At 37.8% G+C, this 20,379-nt stretch overlaps 1 protein-coding gene across 6 annotated transcripts in view; it reads right to left on the bottom strand.

Moving 5' to 3' along the window:
• Positions 1-20,379, bottom strand: part of RAPGEF2 (Rap guanine nucleotide exchange factor 2) — a 194,014-nt gene that overhangs the window by 105,889 nt on the left and 67,746 nt on the right. For all 6 annotated transcript variants that reach the window (XM_069786196.1, XM_069786180.1, XM_069786188.1 and 3 more), the window contains exon 4: positions 9,751-9,834. In XM_069786196.1, coding sequence (XP_069642297.1) covers positions 9,751-9,834 — 84 coding nt within the window. The remainder of the gene's footprint in view (positions 1-9,750; positions 9,835-20,379) is intronic.

The raw sequence follows: 20,379 nt of genomic DNA, 5'->3' as shown, positions 1-20,379 counted from the left end.
TGAAAACTTCACCACCCTGCTGAAAATGGTCTTTTCCCCATACCTAGACCAGCATCGTCACCTCGCTCTGCAGCGCACCCCATCCCCTCCCTCCACATGGGTATACTTCCCCTTCTTTGGTATTCTTTATGCTATTTTTGCACATACTTCATTTTGTTGTTATTTTGGGGTAAGCAATGACCAGATAACTTCTGAGTTCGTTACACTTATAAAACTTGCTCAGAGACCCTGACAGCATGTAAAAAACCCACGGTCTTCCTCTTTCCCTCTGCAGGAATCTCAGAATGCAGTTCCCAGGTAACCGAGGAGTTTTCTGGTATTTTGCAGGTTTGTACTAAAACTCAAACCCTTAAATACTAATAAATTGAATCAGAAGGAACCTTAAATCAGAAGGAAGAGATTGCAGAACAGGTTACCTCACCAGCTGCAATATCAATTGTGAAAAAGTAACAGATTTTTTCTGATAGGTATCTTTCATTAGCAATATAAGCAGTGGTGAATACCCAGGTATAAGAGATCTCACATTTAACTTTGAAATAACCATGTACTTTATTACATAGAGAATTTACCCCTCCTTAACCTCTCAGAAAAAGCCCTCCATTTTTTCCATATCCCCATTTGTATGCGAGTAATTTATTATCATTTCAGATAGCAGCTTTTTAATACTAAAATCAAGCCTGAAATTTTACAAAGAAGATCCCAGTATAAGTGAGAACTGTTGAAATTAAATTAATATCACATAATTATAATGTACGGAAGAGCAATAAAAGCAAAAGCAAAGATGAACAATGTTTCCAAGATTGATTAGAAGTTCTCAATTACTTCAAATTGTGACATGCTCCATTAGAAACCCTAATGCTGGGATTACAAAGGTGTCTCTAACCAACGAGACACAAAATAAGCTAAAGAGAAGAGTCAGCAATAAAAAACATTCTGTTTCAAGGTCAGCTTTCACTGCAGCACACTTTAGAAACCAACTAAGCAGCACCAAACTTTTTCAACAATGAGAATATGTCAACATCTTCAGGAAAAACAAGTTTTCAGTGGAATGAATGTTTTTCCCGTCCATCCTAGAGAGCATTCTAAAACATTCCCAGGAAAAAAAACAACCAACAAACCACAATTTCAGCACATTTTGCAACACTAAATAGCCATAATTTTAACCCCAACTTTCTAACATTTAAAAAATGGGATGTGAGAGTTGGTATCATTCATAGATGTCAAAGACTGTATTTCCTTTATCTGCTACCTCCAAGGATTTTCTCCTTTCCTCTGCTTGCTTTCTGCTAAAAGATTATCCCCCATGAATCTAGTCTGTTAAACCACTCTGCTTAATTTTAGTTTTTTTCCTTAAGGTCCTTTTCAGTTACTTCGAGCTATTAAGATACATTCATGCTTACACAGAAAAATTCTACTATCCATGCTGCCTCAGATTTTGTTTTTCCTTAGCATTGGCTATATCCCATACTCATATCACACTGAAAAATTTTGATTATACTTATTCCATATAGCAAGTGCAAAAATAACTTAAATTAGTTCACAAGTGGGACTCTCCATAAAAGCAGTGGTTACGATTTATAATGTTACATACTTTGTTTCTATGCTCCATATCACAAATTCCTAAGCATAACTTTATCATTAAAATAGATACATTTAACTTTTTAGTATTTTTACATAATTGTGGTTTCAATGGGGAAGATAAACACCATTGACCTGAATAAAGCACAACGTAAGAAAAGCCTACTTCAATTTTTTTTTTTTTTTTTTAAATGTAGCAACAGTGGCAGGAAATGCCATCTTGACTTAGCTTACAATTACTGCATATGAAACAATGAAAAACTGGACCAGAACAAGGATTCTTGAATCTACAGGCTCTATACCATCAATTAATGGTATCTCTCCTACAGAAAGCGTATTAAGTTGTTTTGAACATTCCACCAATGCACCTGATCATCAGCAGGTGATCCAGACCATCTCAAGTCCATCACCAGGTCTTTCATATGGAAAGAGACAGAAGTCTGTAGCTCTAGGACATACACCTAGAAACTAGTACAAGGCTTGCATTTGTGAGGTCTTCTGAAGTTGGCTTTTCTCCTACCGTAAGCATTTCCATCGCTGAAAACCTCCCCCACCTTAAGAGGAATCAAAAATAATCAGGCTCACTTAAAAGTTATTCAGGTCATTTGACACTTTCTGCTTTGTTGTTACCTTCTCATCTCCTCATTACAAACTTGGAAGAGAGCCTAGTAGCACTAGGCCCACTACGCTAGATTTCTATTTTTATTTTCAAAAGATTCCAGAGTAATAGATTAAGTCCCTTAACATTTTAGCAGCTGTGCAAGAACAAAATTCCAGTAGCGTTGAAATAATTGTTTTGACAGGAACAACGCCAGACACCACCCAATCTCATCATTTAGGAACTGTGTCCTCTTCTATTTCCCAACACCTCAGATACTGGCAGCACACTTGGAAGACGACCAATTTCAAACCTCAGTGAACTCCTGAATTATGCAACACAACAGGAGACGGGTGGGATAAAGCAAAATGTACGCAATACCAAACTCATTTAGCTGTAAAAATCATTTTAAGTATTCATATTTAAAAAACCTGTACACCAATTTCTGCAAACAATAAGGACAGTTTCAGATGACATTACTGGTACAAGTAGCATGTGCTCTGCATCATGAACTTTGCCGTAACAGCAGGTGACATGACAAGACAAGGCCCCGTCAATTTATGGCTCAGCTAATTCAGCTACAGCCAGGATTGACTGTGACTGCATCCAAGTGAAGAAGCCAGGCTCAAAGAGCTTGAAACCCTCTCTGCATACCCTCCCTGCCAGCCAGCCCTCAGGGAGTTGAGTTCAGGGACAGACCCGTGGCAGCTCCAGCTCCTCTGGCACCTTGCGAGGAAGAAGGCAATGCCACACATCAGCGAGCTCCAGGCTTCACTGATAACACTGGCCACGATACCACCGGGAGATGAACAGATTCAAGGTAGATGGCCAGATCAGGCACTCCCAACAAAATGTTCCCTCTTGTAAGCAAGCTTTTGTTTTCTCCAGTAGTTTGAGTCTCAAAAAGTAATCCCAGTCACATGCAATGGGATAGTCTAATTCCGTGCTTGCAGGTCACAGTGAACACGTCCATTGAAAAGGACATACACCATCTTTTAGATAGATGCAGATGGTACAAAGCAATTAGCATTACTTTCTAAATGTCTACTTAAAATCCATTGTGAGTATTTCATGGTAGATATACACTCGGTCATAAATGGACTGACATCTCCACTACTTCTTCCAGCTCCTTTCTTCAGCTTATGATCTCAGCCTTTCCTAGACTAAACCCTAAGATCACGCTCCTTTCATGCTTCAGTTTCAGTTGATGGACTGAAATGCTGAACTAAGGCATTCAAACCAGACAGAAGACAAGACAGCAGTGGGGGTCAGCCCACAACAATACCATACTCTATACCTTCCCACCAGCTTTTAAAGAGCCACGAGCATGGCTTCAGAACTGCACTAGCTGGATACAGAAATAATAAAGCAACAAACAGGTCATGGGAAAATCCAGCAGTAGCAAGTAGCAGGAAAAAAAAAAAAAAAAGAGGTTTTTTATTAAAGAGCGAGAGTTCTGAGGGCAAACTAAATCCAAAGCATGCATTTTCAAGTAATTTCTTAAATAGACTTGAAACCACAACCTGGGGATTTATTTTTCTGTACAAAGATCTAATGTATAGTCTTCATGTTTCAATCATGATGCTATAAATCCTCAGCCATAAGCAAAACTCAGAAACAGGGAAAAGCTCAATAAGCCCAGCACAGCTCTTGATCAACTCCCTCTGCATCTTAAATAACTAAACCAGCAGCTCCCAAAAGTACAACCCAGAGCCTCCCTCAAATCCATTGTTCTAAAACTCTCAGTTTCCTGCACAGGGAAAAAAAACCCCAAACAACCTTTTTAGCCAAATTCAAAATTTATTTTGGTTTAAATATTTGTGTATATTGATCACTCTCTTTCAGTTAAAACACCAGTTTTGTTCTGTTCTGAGTTTCAGCCAGCAACAGCCACTTTAACTAAAGGATATTAGGGTCATATACGGATAGAAGGATTTTATCATTGTGATTCAAGCTATCAATATAATTTTATTGACTGAAAAGATTGATCAAAGACAGTTCTCCATTCAAAATATAAATGGATCATCAGTTAGATATATGTAAGCCACACCAAACAGCATGTCCCAGGCATCACAAAAATTTGGAAGTATGTTTCAGGATACATAAAGCTGTATAAATGCATGTACATAGCCAAGGGCTCTGCTCACACTATTATACTCACATGCATTACCCGTCAAAATAAAAAAAACTGCCAAAATCCCTAACAAATTTTCTTCTGGGAGATGTTACCTTCTTAAGTTAATCAGGACACACTTGGATGAGGACAAATCATTTCTGCACAAATTGAGTATTGTTATTGCTTTAAACACATTCAAAACAAGTCCATGATTTCTTCAATGGCTCTCCAGTAGAATTTTTAGGTTGTTTTAGTATAGGAAAGACTGGAGAACTAAATCATCAATATTTAAATAGATACATCCCTTTTAATTATGAAGAGAGAAAAAACAGATGTTCTCTCAACTTCAAAATTTAATCTTTTAATTAGAGGAAAAAGCTTAAATAATTGCTTTCACGTAAAATTTGTGAATTTGCCAAAGGGAGAGCAGCTCTCCATCGCCGTATGAAGTGGTGAGGGGAGAACTGCTTGGGTGTGGCAGTAAAAAAAGAAAAGAGGAGGCTACAGCAAGGGAAGAGTAAAGATGAGCGAGTAGTTAAAGACAAGAGCAAAGCCAGGTTTACACTTGACAAGTCAGCATTGCAGCATGCCTAAACAGCACAGCACAGCACACATCACCCAGGCGGTCTCGGAAGAATTCTTAGAGAAAAGGAGAAAAACCCAAGCACCAGAGTCTACTGGACTGAGAAAAACTGCCCAGCAAATCTGTATTTTGTTGCTGCTAAGTGTTAGTTGCATCCTCCAGTTGTGGAGGCCACAGGCAAGCACGAGGTTAGCTGTGGGAGATCTAGGAGACATTTTTGTAGTGCTGCTCCAAGTCGAATAAGATGGAAGACTACAGTAAAATTTGCACTACAAGCAAAGTCCTGGAACAAAAACCACACGGGAAGTCCGAGCAGCTGAGCAAATGTGATGAGAGCACTGAGTAGACCTAGGGATGCTGGAGGCCATTCCAAGAGATATTTTGAGGGACTGTCACAATACTGCTGTCAGTGACCACGTGAAAACACAGGAGAGCCAGGACAACCTTCAGGGAATTGTATTTTCTGCTCATTTACTTTCTGGACTTCATACATAAACCTCATTCTACCATGTGAACGGCTCCAGGGCACAGATGCCCAGGGGAAATGGTGAGGGGACCAAGTGTTAATTTGTGCTAGTTTGGTGGTCATGGTGGAAGGGGGAAATTAAGAAATGTTTAGTTTGACCATAATATGTGCCTGATATGTTAAAAAAAAAAAAGGAATAAGTATGAAAACTAAATAGTAAAATGGGGGGGAATCTTCCTCACATTAAGCTGTCAGAATAAATTTCACTGTTGAAATTTACAGAATTTAAATAGGAGAACAAGATTAAGCTTTACTTTATGTTACCAAAAATACGGCAACTTTAATTGTTCAGGTCAAAATTCTTTAAAACTCTGAATTGTAAATTTTCCCCAAATAGTAAGTTAACAGAAAAAAATGCAGCCTTATCTTATGAACATTATTTGCTAGCTGATGGCTTGACACTTGAACAAATACAAGCTAAACTATATTACAATAGGAAAATAAAATGATAGTCATGCTATTTTCACAAAACAGGCATAGTTTCAATGTTAAAGTTTCCAAAGCATGTTACTCGATTTAAAACTTCAGGTATTCCAATATTTCATTGTCAAATAGCTAGTTATAAGTAGTTTTACAAGTCACCCAGTACATTATATAACCACGGCAAAATTGGCAGCTATGCCACTCATTTCAAACTATTTCAACTATCAGCTATTTGACCATATATAGTACATTACAAAGCTGCTTATTTTTGGACTGCTATACTATTATTTATTTCTGGTTTGACTGGGAAAGCAGGGGGGTGGTCATTGCTTGTGCTTTTAGACAGTTAGGGGTTTTTTTGTTTGGTTTGGGGTTGTTTTTGGTTGTTTTTTTTTTAAGACATTCTTTTTTCCCAACTATGTATTATCTGTCTGCCGAGCAGAGCCATCACTCCCCCTCCCCGAAGAATTTTAAATGGTATCTAACACTAGGTATCAAAGAGATGGAAACAATGATTTGGAAGAAGAAAAAAAGAAGTTTACCTGACATAAAATACACAACAGAAGAACATTTCCAGCGTTATCCACCAACCAGTCTGAGGATGCTATATCTGAAACTAATGCAACTAAATTAGCTAATAGAAGCCCCAAATGCAAACAATATGCTGAGCATATGCAATCAAATGCACTAAGGTACTTCCAAGTTTCAGCTATAAATCTGATGACAGCACTCCATCCTGTTCCTTGTAGGGTCACATGCCAACAACCACAAAGTTAAGAGTAGTATGGAATTCAGCACAGGAATGAGAAAACACCTCCAAGATTGCAGGCAGATTTATTCACTAGGGCTATCTGAATTACCCTAACCAGGTACTAGTTTTACCCTGGCTTGTACAGACATAGGTTTTAAAAGAGTGAAATCCAACAAAGAATAGCAAATGCTCTTGAAATTGGGGGCGACAGACGGACAACAACAACATATATTTTATTTTAAATTTGCCCAGCTACTGCTGCCGAGTCATCATCAAATGAAGCCAAGCTCAACGAAGCCAGGAGGGCAGGCAAGTGGAAGCCTGCAGTCTGAGCAGCACCAGCAGCTCCTGAGGTCCTGCTGGGAGGGTTGGATGCAGCCTACATAACCTATGCAAAGGGATTTATTGCAGGTGCATAGAGCAGGCTGTCAAAAAAGAGAATAATTTTAAGACAAGAAAAAAAAAAAAAAAGAGGAGTTTTGCATGGTAAGATGTCTGAGGATAGGAGGAATGGATTAGTCTAAGCTCTGGGAGAAGAAAAGTTAGGGAAATGAGAATTTTCTGAGTCACTTGGGTTTGGAGAGAAGAATATACTTCTTGCTTTCTGCTCCTACACAGACTTCTCATCTCCATCCTTCTTTCTTACTCACAAGCTTCACATGTTGCAAAATTATTTCCTAGTGGCTTTCTAGATGGGCAAAGATAAAATGGATTAAACTGGAAAAAACCCTCTACAGTAGTCTAAATATGAATTTACAATAACTTTACTCAAATGACAATGTTTTGGCCAAACAAGATCAAAATTAGATGATCTCTACCTGGCAATGTTTAGGTCTCTTCCTATTACCTAAAGTCAATGATGCATCAAAACATGCTCCATTCGCTAAAGCGTAGCAAATTAATCTTAATGGCAACAAGACATCAACACTCCCAAATTATGCAATGCTCAAGAAGGCTCTTGAAATTATTACTCCCTGTATGTGTAAATAGTCAGTTTAAGCAGATAGTTATCCAGTAACGGCCTTTTGCCCACTTTTGACACTACTCTCTAGTTTTCAGAATACCACCCTATCGGTTCTTTCTGGACAGCAGCCTTTTTAGGAGGCCTCACTCACTTTTGTTCTACAGCACTGCAAAATTTTATTTTAGTATTGCTGCTAATCAGTCTCTTCTACCCAGTCTACATATCTGAGCAGCTTACTATTTCCTTGTGAGCAATTCACTGGCAGCATAAGTAAATCTGAACAACTTAGTCTTCTTCTCAAGTCTTTGCTTGAAAAATAAATAAATAAATAAATAATTCACTTACTACCACCCGTATTCCAAATCAAAAACAACCTGGGTGCCCTCTCACTTTTCTCAACTTTCCTATTAATGGATAAGTCTAAGGCCCAGATACTGCAGCTTACTCATTTGCAAAGTAAAAATCCCCATTAGCCTCGTCCTAAATTTAAATAAGGCCTTCACCTACCCCTTAATAACTATAGCTTCTAAGCACAAAGCCCCTCACTAGAATGACTCTGGTTTTGCTCTTAAGAAATACTTTCTTATACCATTAAATTGAAGTTTCTTAATTTTGCTTTCATGGACTCATGTTATCTTTGTTAATTAACAAATTCTCTCTCTTGCATTTGCTTCTCAAGACACCAGCTTTGGCAGCTACTTGACTCCATCCACAACTATGAAACTTTTTCTAATGCCAAATTCCACACTTGGAATTCACCAAGATCTCAGACACTGTCCCAGATGTCATTTCTGAATTTCTCCAGGTGATCAGCCCTTAAATGCTCTGCTTAGAGTCACAGGACCTACAATTTCTTGTCATTCTTCCAGGAAGAATCTCAAGCACATTGTTTATCTTATTAAATCTCACTTCTCATCAAGTGTCAAAAAATGTCTGAAGCACAAGCATTGCTGTAATTCAAAGGAACAGAAGATTCTTGACACAGACTATATACAACCACCCTACATTAATTCAGATGATGTATATCCCTTCTCCCAGCATCTAAAGGTAGCACTTTCTGCCAGCTTTTTTTTCTGGCATTGCCTGTTCATGGATGACATATGGGACAATTTTCGTCCATCTGCCAGCAGCAGGGATCCTATAATCTGTTGTTGTGCTACTTTTTACAATAACCAGTTCTGCACCTTTAGCACATACTGTTTGATGACACATCAAATATACCATTTTATCAGCAGTGCCTGTCCTTTTACAGATGCAAGACACTTGCTTACACCAAAAACATGCCACCATCATCAAATGGAAGTCCCAAGACCAGCATTGTTCTCCCACTGAAAGGCAGATTGGAACATCTAGTTGTTCATATGCCAACCATCACTGGCTCTGAAGTGGTTTCCCACTGTTTAAAACTGTAAGGAAGTTTCTAGTACTTTCATTCTCATCATACTGTACAGAGATGGGTCATTCTTTCATTCCGCCTTTCACAAATTGTATTACATGCTATTTACTTCAAAGGAGCCTTTTATAGTAGTCTGAATGAATATGCATAAAACCAGCATTTTAAAGCGATTCCACTCTGCTTCCAGTAAAATGATCAAGCTCAGCCACCTTAGTCTAAAATCCTTGCGGTCATCTGCATTTTTTTCTCCATAGCTCAAAATAATTAAATTTTCTACTGTAGCAATGTAAGTTTTGAGCATCTCACACTCAAACTTACTTTTTCTACGTAAAATACCACTCTTCATTGTAAATCCATTTACATGAAGCACAACCTTAAACTGAAGTAGCAAAACTGGCAGTAACATGATCTAAGTATATGCTAAAACATGCACTGAAGATTTGTACATGGTAAGTAAAGCCTCAGGAAAACATCATAAGCTCTAGTACATCCTGTGATTTAAAGTTTGATTACTCACAGAAACAGACTACTCTGTACTTCACTCCATTTGTCAGGTTTCTGGTGGTTTTATTTTTAAATTGACAGCATTTGCATGACACTTTGGATGTTTGTACACTATCCACAGTAACGGGCTTTCAATTCTAGCTATGGGCATAAAACAAATACCACAGCTAGTAAAGGCAGGAAAGGTGTGTTTACGCATGTACTTCTGTGTTTCATTAAGCATATAACATTGCCTTTTAATTCTAAAAATTCTCTACATCTCATAATTTATGTTTAAAATACAGAATGCAGTATATTCATAGCTGACATACCTGCTCCTTGGAAGAAACATAGATTCTTTAATGAAGACTGAACCAGACAGCAGGATATACCAACAGGTACCAATATCATCAGGGCTGGAATAAAAAAAAAGAGGACACAGTTTAAGACACTTGATTTAGGTTACTCATAGCACTACCAAATTTGCAGTACAAAGAACATCAGAGGCAAAAATGCTCAAAATTATGGAAGAAAGCCACAGTTCAATCATTTACAAAACAATTCCATTAAGCTATTCTAATTTCCACCTGCAAATATATACACATTAGAATGCCTCATTTCATTTACTTCACTTTTTTAAAAGCATAAATCTATCTATTTAGTAACAACACAAATCCAATGAAATATCATTGAAAGTGATTAAAATGAAGTCAAGCTACAGCAAAAGTATTGTATTCTGTTGAATCCATTACTTTCCTCTTGCTGAAGAGAATTCTAGCATCTTCCCCTCTATAAACAAGGCTTCATTTTCCAATTCTAGCCCTCTCCTTCACTCTTTCTTCAAGACAAAAATTTGCCTTTTGGCATCAGTCTGCTTTCCCACAAGGTAGGAGAGCATTGGATACATTTGCAGATGGTAAACGTACATCAGATTTGTTAGTCCACTTTATCTGCTGCTACTACGCACTGCCCCTTTCATGTCTCCTCCTGGCACAAGAATAAATTCCTAATAAACTCCCCTCTCTTCATCCTACAGAGGAACTGGATGAGGACTTTACCATCCAGGCCCAGTTCATTCTACTTTAGATTCAGATCTTGCTCCTTGAGTAATACAAAATCTTTTTCATAGGCTTAGACTCCTCTTGGATAAGTTAAATAATGTTTAGACAGGAAAATAAAATAGTTCAAGGTTACTAAAAATACCTGCAGTGGAAATCTTGTGCCACTTCAACAGTCAAAACTGAGAATATCTGTACTTTAATTCAGTTTTTACCACTCCTGCTTCTTCCAAAGAAACTCACTAATTGGATTCAAGTACGCCATTATGAACTGCACAAGCATTCTTATCTGAAAACCACATCCCTAGTGACAGTAAGAGATGCAGATTACTTAATTAATCTGTAGCACCTTCATTTTTTTAAATTACATGGCTCAAGTCTTTAGCAACGAGTTCTAACTTCAAGCAAGAACAGCCCACATCTTTTAATGACGATGACAGCATAGTATTAAAATCCAATCTTAAATCTAAGTAGGCTATGTACATGTTAGCAGCGTGTTTTTCATTTGAAGAACTTCAACTGAAGAGGTACCTACACAGCAGGGTCCTCAAAACAGGAGTGCCATTTCCTCAGCACTCCCTATATTACGCTTTCTAAAAGGAAAGCTGAAGTTAGAAGGAGAGGGAAGGAGCTGGCCTAAAACAGCTGAGAGCAAAACAGCAAACCATCCAATCTAAAAACATGCTCCGTTTCCATTTTGCACTGTATAATATAACCATAAGAGAAAGGACAGACATTAGAAACATGGAGAATTAACAGAGAAAATTGAGGACACAATCTATGACCAAGAACACAAGAACTGACTAAGATGATGCAGCCTATATTCCTTTTCCATCAGGCTATGACCTGACCAGTGAAGCCACACTGGTCAGCCATGCCCACCAGTGAAGACTTAACATCTTCAAAATGAAGACTTCAGGAAATACTCTTTATACTGATAGACAATAGAAAATGAAGCGGTAACATGGTGTCACAGCTAAAACAACAAGGCATTTTGATTCACATAGTTGAAGTGCACCAAGCTGCCTTTTCTGAGGCGTGCTTCACAAGCTTGCTTCTCACATGGACCTGTATATTGCCCTCAAACTTGTTAGTCTAAAAAAATCAACATTGTACATAAGTACAGAGAACCAGGTTAAAGCAGATAAGAAAACCACCACTTCAAAAGAAAATATCGTTCTCAAAAGCATGAACATGCACCTGAGAAGTCACACATTTTTAAACACTCTTCCCCCCAAAATGAGTCCTAAGGTGACAGGCATACAACCAGCATTGCTGCTGAACTGCAAGTCTGTTGGGTTTTTTCCAGTTTCTGGTTTTTAATAGATGCCATTCTAAATACAAAAATCTGCACTAATTAGCACAGTTGAAAGTTTTTAAAATAGACATTTGAAGCAATGGCTATAGACCAAGTGATTTCCCAAATTGCTGGGAAGTAACTCTATTAGGTTGTGAAGGATAATTTTTCCATGTGGATTACAGTGCATTATATTATCACATAAGAAGTTTTGTGGGTTGGTTTCCCCCCCCCCCTTTTCCTAAAAATTGGCAGTTTGACTAAGTATAAATGTCTAGTCCAATAGAAGAGAACCTCATCAGGGGTCACAGGCTTCATAACTAAAGAAGAAGTAATCTAAAAGATCTGTTTATACTTTTACAGAAAGCCATTTCCAAGGATAAAATAATCAAAGCAAAAATTAAAAAAAATATTTAAACCAATAGAAAATCTTTTGCAAATCTGCTAATATACAAGCTTTTATTTCCCTCCTCTAAGAGTTGATAACTATTTTAAATCCTCTGTCAAATCACCTATTTGTAAGGGGCTTTAGTTATCTTTTCTCATTGGAGATGTTTTATCTCCAAAGAGTAAGGCAGACACTGGCTTTCACAAGCACCAGTCAATAAGTTCAATATTCAAATTCTTAATGCCACTTGTGAAATCTACCTTTGAATCATTTAACAAACGGCTTTAATGATTATACATTTAACTGCAGTGGTTTAAGTTTTTCTTATTTGATCACACACACCATGACTTTTCACTTAGTTAATCATCCAACTCAGTTTTATCTTTTCTTTTGCCAGTTCACAGGTTTATCCACTTTCTCTGCAAGCTAGCTCTTTAACAGTTGTTGCTCCTTCTCACTTATCTGTCATAAACATCATACTTTATCCACTTTATATATAATCAAAAGAAGCATCTGTTCATCTGACAGCTGAAAGTACTGATTAAAAAAATAAATGAAACTTCAGGAATACTATCTGATTGGTTTTATTTTCATTTTGCTTTATGTGTACTTTAAGTGTTTTTATTTTTACAGTCATGTATGAGAATTTCTAAGCTCTAAGGTATTTGCATCATGCATATCTACTGAAAAACTCCTTAATTATCTAAATAATAATAAAAAAAAAATCTTCAATATTGCTGTGTCAGAATAGTGGAAGTATCTGTATTTCAAGGTATCTTCCCTAAAATACACTGTTTATTTTTTTAAACTTTCATTGCCAGCCAAAATATCAGAAATATTTCCAAGACAGTCTTCAAGAGCAAAGAATGCTGATGGATTTTCATTCTCTTCATGTTTACAACTACTAGTGTCTTAATATACTCTTGAACAAAACATCTGAAAAAAACCCGCACGTACAGCAAATACATTCCTTCCTCCAGAACACACATGCTTCCCTCCAAAAAACCCACAGACAAATGAAAGACTGATCTATTCCTTTCATATGAAAATATATTTAACTCCTGCACTTCTCAACACTTGCTACACTTGTTGTTTAGAATTAAGCCTCAAAGCCATTTGGCAGCCAGCTTTTGCTAGACAGTGCTGTTACAAAAAACCACATGTCATTCTTTCATTTCAAGGATCCTGGGCTTTCCACAATCCTATTCAAACATCAGGTAGCCTTCAGTCAAGTTTCCATGTTTTCTGTACTACGTTTGACCTTTGTTCATCAACAATACATTTGCATTCTTCAGGACTTTTGTGCCTGTAGTGAACAGAAGGAACTACAGAAGCCTATACTGAACCACAAAACCACTTCTTCAAGCTACGTGAGGACTCATGCAAATACTATTTTACCCAATACAGGATACTCACATTTGAAAGGTTTTTTTTCTTTGCAATCACATTTTACGGTTTGTTTTTAAACATCAGAATTGAATCCTAGAGAAGAAATCTAAGCCTAATCATGGAGTTTTCTTTCCCTGCTAGAATACTGCTTACCACTGGCAGCCCACAGAGGTATCTAGAAACTGTATTTTTCCTCCTAAAGATACATCTTCTGTCAAAGAAATGACAGCAAATTGTGCTTAGCAGGGGTTTTTTGTAGACAGGACACATCCCTGACTGGGTTTGCAGGAGGGTATTAACTCCATGTAAGCAAGTCATTCAGAATTAGCTGAAGCACGATAGATGCTGATGACATCCCCCCCAAAGGCATCCTTAGAGGGAGATTGGGGGGGTTTTGGCCTAGGGACAGTTGAGGGGAGGGTCCAGTAGCGCCTGTCAGTCAAGCTGATGTAGAAAGGAAAGACATTTGATAAGGTAAGATCTTTCCAATGACTAGTTTTGTAAGGGTGCCACTGCTGTCCATCATCATCACCGCCACTGAAGCAGCAGCTGTTAGACACTAGAAGACTGGAAGTACAGTGAACGTCCACATCAGGCTGAAAGCAAAGCCTGCCCAACCCAGGCAATCAGCACTTCTACTTAGTTTGGAGTTCCCTTCCCAAACAACCCTCCAGTCTTGCAAGGCTGCATGCACAGCAGGAGTGGAAATACTTGAAATCAGGAGTTATTGGCACATGTACATTTCCAAGCAGACATTCACAGATTTTCTCTGCAGGCAAGAAATTACTTCACCTGTTGGCCTTAAGTGATGCAGTATGTTACTTCAAATACTTAAGACTAGTGGGGGTTACTTTGGGGGTTTTGGGGAGTTGTTTGGGTTTTGTTTTTTCCAGCTTATCTGCTGTTCTGAATATTCGTCTGGATGAAACTCAGGACTGTTATATTGCCTACCAAATGCAGCACAGCTATCCACTTTCCCAAGTTACAAAAAACAAGATTTATTACCAAGAAAGTAAGATGACATGGGCAATTTATCCTGCAGAGAATCAGAACTAAGTCAACCCAAAAGTCACACATTAAGTGGCAGTCAGAAGAACAAAATCAATACATGTAGTTATTCTGTCCTAGCTATAGTAAAGCCAGCAAAAGCCCCAGTGAAACATTGGCAACACAAACTTCCATCCATCCTTTACAGAACCAACAGGACTATGGCCAGATTCAAGACACCAGCTGCACTAAAACTGTAACTTGTTAGCGCACTAGGATTAGACTAACACCCATATATCTGCATGCACTCAAAGCATTTGACTACATTGTAGAGGAAAGAGCCTAAATCTTAAGAAAAGCAAGAGATCTTTAGCAGAAGATAGTATATGTATTCTGTGAAGACGACAGCAAAAGGACTCAAGGGACCAAGATTTAATGTTCTTCTGTTATCACTACTGTGATGAAGCTACCTACTGATAAAGTTTTCAGAATACACAGGTTCTAGCAGCAACCTTAAAGTGGTGCGAAACTTAAAACCAATACCAAAATAGTCACCAATATGCACACTTTATTCATAATCTGCACTTAAGTTAGTTGTACAAAATTTAAATAGAGCTACTTTAAATCTTGACTCTTGTATTATAGCACTTTTGAGAGCAGGGGATTTCCTGGGGAATCTATATTTAATTTCCCAGAATGCAAGAAAGCTTGATTTACGGGCATTCAGAAGCTAGAAACGGAAATCCAGAGACTGGATTGCAATGCCTTCCCGTTGTGTTTCCCTCCTCAGCTTCCTTGATGTAGTCCTTTTACGCAACTACAACCTGCAGCCGGACAGCACACTTCGCCACTTTGAAAATGACACAGAAGAACTGAAGACAGAACTTTGCAAACTAGCTTCATAACTGTCACTAACTGTTCTGTTTGGAATCTTCAGCTACATAATTATGCAATAGCCTATGATGACATCACCGGGCTGTCAATGCTGATAAGGTTAGACAGTATTTTCAGACTTAAGTCTTCACATTTTCTAGCAGATGACTGTTCTTTGAGACCTCAGAGGTACTCAAAGTTCAAAAATGAGGAAGTGTTTATAAATCTCCAGGCTGCCAAGATCCAAGAAGTTTGCAGCCTTTCTCAAAGTCTTCAGCACTTTTATCAAACTCTTCATGCTGTGAGCTATTTATTCTACTGGAAGGGGCAGCTTCTTATTCCCAGATCCCCAACTAGCTACATATACACTACTTAAAACTGAAGTTTTATTTTCTCATTATAATTATTTTATTTTGATTTAAAGCAATCTGCAGCACTTGTACACCAGGTTTCTAACTATAAATCTGAATCAATATTAAAAGCATATCAAAGAAATTATGCAAAAAACATAACTTGTTTCAATACATGTCCCCCACACGTACTGATTCTAAGGCATCTGTCTACAGTAGCACAGGTGTTCCAGTTTTAGCTTTCAGATTTCCTAATCACATAAGATGTTGAAAAACCTTCCAAAATATTCAGCAACAATAAAGATTTAAGTCAACCTGCTGAAAGACCCAATAAATCTCAAATAGTTATGCCACCTCAAGTGTCTTCCTCTACCCTAACAAGTCCTGATGCATCACTTTCCTTTAAAACTTCTTTAGAAATAGCTACACTTTAATGAGCGCTATCAATTTAATTCTCATTCTCCATCAAGATGAGATGTATCACTACTAAAAACTCTGGAATAATGAATCGTATTCAACACATGCTTACTTGAGTGCATTTAGTTCAGCTGAGATAATGAACATCCTAAGTATGTACAGTGGCAAGAATTTGTAGGTCTTTGTGATGACTGCTGTCAAGCATGCTTTAATTCTGTCAAATAAGGCATCACTTCAGTGCAAAATTCAGCACCTGGACTTAAAAGCACATGCTAAACAGAAGTCATTGCTGCTCTGACCACCTACTGGTCATTGGTTTCTCAGCCAACTCCTTTAAGACAGCACTTGAAAAAAGCTAAGCAGTATGCAGGTCTTAGTGAAAACAAAAATGGCTGCCATATAATTACTGCTTAATATTCCCTTTATGAGCGATGTGTCTATCCTGAAACCTAAACGATGGAGGTGTCATTCTCCCTCTGACACTGGACTGAATGGTCCAGCAACACCAGATGCTGGAAGGACCTCTAACGTAAGTCAAACGCCACATCCAGAATTACTTTCCAATTCAGAGGTATTTTCCAAGTTACTTCATAAAAAGGTCATTAAATCAGCAAGAACAATTTCTTGGTTGTGAAAGAGCTAGTTAGAATTATTGTCTCCATAAATCATTAAAATTCCAGCCACTAAAGGATTCATTCAAGACTTACATTTAAAATGGATATAGTACCATTCCTACAAGCTATAACATTTGTAACTCTTTTGATAAAACAGCTTATATTACAAACCAAGATGTACCTAGCAGATTACATTTTCATGAAATCATACTCAATGTTGTTGGAAGTTGAATAAATTTCAGAAAGTAAACAGAGTAATTCAGAACATTGTTCATGCTCCCAGATCTCCACTTGAGAGGAACAGAAACAATGAAAATTTGACACATCAGAACTGGGACCTCTTTCAGGCATTTAAGCACTGCACAAGAAGAACATTGCTCTGCAAGCTTATGCTCCATAGGATATTGTTTCAGCAGATTAACCTATCTGTTTCTGCTCATTTTGGTTATCCTCTGTATGCTGAAAGCTACAGGTAGTTTATTGTTTAAATTGAATAATCATTGCCACAATTAAACATTAGCCCTGAAGTGCCTTAGAATGTCAAAAATGTCTAAGTTTAACAATTCTCTCAGGTAGACACCTGAAGATCCTGCCCACTAGCACTGTATTGTTGTAGCATTCAGAATAATCAGAAAACAGTTTACTCACATTGTCAGCACTGTCTATAACGCTCCTTAATAAGCTAGTTAAGCAGTCACGTGACATCTTCCAGAGCATTTTAGGTGCTCTTTATGACATTAAGAGGTATATCCCCAACACAGAAGTAAAACAGATTGGGTACTTAATGCATTAGCCACACACAATTTTCAAATACTTTTTTTTTTTATGAACACATTGAAGTTACATTTATTCTTACTCTTAATCTTCACTCTAAATATAAGAATTTAAAATACATCCTAGTAATGAAACTGGTAACTCAGAATTTAGAAGTTCTAATTTTCACTAAACAGGCATCTTAAAGTGCGTATTTCAACTGATGTCCATGATTATCGTTTATTAATGGACACCAGATAAAAACTGGTGTCTTGTCTTCTGGTAGCAAGAGTGGGAAATAAAGAAGAATGAACCACAGGAAACAACTCTTCAGTATTCATGAAAACAGTCGGAAGTATGTTTTTCTTTGGCGTATTTAATTTATTTGCATTCTTTTCCACTTCTGAAATAACATCAGTAAAATAAACCAGAAAATTCAGTCCAATCAGAGATTATTGCCAAGTGTCAGTAATGCGTGTGAGTCTAAGACAGCTGATTATACAGGCAATCAATAAATACATTATGCAAATATACATATGCAAGCTCATTGACCTACTGTCATTGAAGTCTTGGTATTAAACTTGCACAGTGAATTAGCCCTTAATATAAAAAATTATAGTCTCCTAAAACACCAGGAAAACAATGACAGAAGTAGTAAAATAAAATGATCTTGCATCCAAAATACTCTGAGGTCAATCAAGACACACAATTCTGCTATTAAATCTTATACCTTTCTACTATTCCTCCAAAATCAAAGCTTTTATTCTCAAAATTACAACAACAACAAAAATATGAAAGGTTTTAGTGAAACATTTACAGTAAAGAAGGTGCAAATTAAAATCCTCTTAAAAAACCTTGCTTTAGTCTTCATTCAAAGAAGTCTCACAATCAGGTCAAACAATAACACAGAAATTTGGAACTGGCTATGCAAAGCCAACAGACTGTAACATTGATCACTGACACTATTAAGACACCTTGATTCAGTGTCTGCTTATACAGAGCTGACTGCCAAGTCCTTGAATGTATTTGTTTTAATGATACACATTGCCTAAGAAATTCCCCACAGAAAATGTATCCACAACACAACATAAGAATTCAGGTTCCTGATTTACTGCAGTGCAGAACTGGCAGTATCCCAACACTACTTTGGCAACTGTCTGACTATCAGAAGGTGCAATACACCTTTAGAATACTTTAAGGAGAAGAAAAGAAAAAGAAAAGAAAAAAAAAAAGAAAGAGAGACCAGCCCTGCTGCAGCAGTTCTTTGCATTATTAAATATACTGCCACATGACTTCCACAGAAACGTATGGATGCACAAGCAGAATGAATATATATTGCCTGCAGAGGTCTACTTGAAAATTCAGATACTGACCCAGAGAGATGCTTCAAAGAGAAATATTCTGAGTTTACTGTGTATTTAGAGCATTTTAAATAATTTTCAAAGTGTCTCATATTTCTATAAGCCCAAGGAAGAAATCTTTTATAGGGGCTCTCTGAAGTCAAGAGCATCCAGTAAACAAGGATAGTAAACGCAAAAATGTGACCCAAGCCTCCAAACAGGCACATCTTGTCCAAAACCCAGAAATACTGGTTAAAAGTTCTCTAGCAATTCCTTTCTGTAGTGTTTTAGGTTTTAAGTTTTATAAGATATAAACATATATAGCTATAGATCACATATGTCGTATCTATACAGAATAACTTGTTTTTATGATAGCACTACCACCATAAAACTTCTTGAACACGCACAGAACATAAAAGCACTTCTTCGTGACAAAAACGTATGTGTCAGAAGACAAATTTCAGTGAAGTGGTCTCAGCAGAGCTGTTCTGTTTAAAAAACCTGCACCGATAGCTAAAGCAGAGGCTTTTAGCTCATTTTTGTCACACTTCATCGCACAATTAAGTCAGGCTATGCAGAAACGTAGGGCCACTTTGGCACCACTTTTTGTTTTGTACACACTGCTTCTATCCTCCGAGAGTCTTCAGGGCAATACACTACTGTGAAAGAACCATGAATTCACTAGATGTCACTTTTACTGTAGGACTTAAAAGTTTGACTCTTAGATTCCCACTCTTAAAGACTACTCATAGATCTGTTTCTCACCTGTCCTTGCGCAGAACGACTGTACATTACATAGACCTACAGCTGCAAATAAAACTAGAGCTTAGCCGTTTAGCTATAACACACCCAGACGCTTTACAGCTTACACCCTGCTTGACTTTTTGTGTAATGCACGATACCTGGACAGATGACAGCACGTCTCCTCCCTGGGAAAAGCATCCTCCTGAGGAAGCTCTGGAAGTTCCCTGCCAGTCACTGCCCCGAGTCAGTCTCCCCAGGGCCTTCGGGCAATCCTCTAACGCAGCCTGTCCCAAAGCTACGCAAAGCCAATGCCCTCCAGCATTTTTCAAATGTTCTGCTCCACCTCGTGAAAGACGCTAACATTTTCACCTAAGAAAACCGTAAGTATTTGCATAGCAACCAAGAAGTCGTGCTCCTTTAGTTCCTTTCCAGATTTCATTCGTTTCAGGCTTTGAAGCCTGGGCCAAGCCAGCTCTGGAGAAGGCCTCATGGCTGCCCCAAAACAAATGGGTTTGGGTCTTGTGATTTGCCATGGTGATGTAACTCAGAAAACCTGGCTAAGGCTGGATGGCGATATTACAGCTACTGGACCTGAGAATTTAGTTCTAAACATAGAAATATCCAAAAAGACCAGCTGAAATTATGTATCTTTATCCTTTTTACGGCCTTCTCTGCTTCTCATCCCCTTTTCTCTTCTCTCCCCAGCCCTCCTCCCCATATAAGCGCCACAGTCTTAACATAAGTGGATGTT

Source organism: Haliaeetus albicilla, chromosome 1 (assembly GCF_947461875.1).
Source record: "Haliaeetus albicilla chromosome 1, bHalAlb1.1, whole genome shotgun sequence".
Taxonomy (NCBI): Eukaryota; Metazoa; Chordata; class Aves; order Accipitriformes; family Accipitridae; genus Haliaeetus; species Haliaeetus albicilla.
The sequence above is the reverse complement of the archived record's forward strand: the minus strand, read 5'-3'. Positions and strand labels throughout refer to the sequence as shown.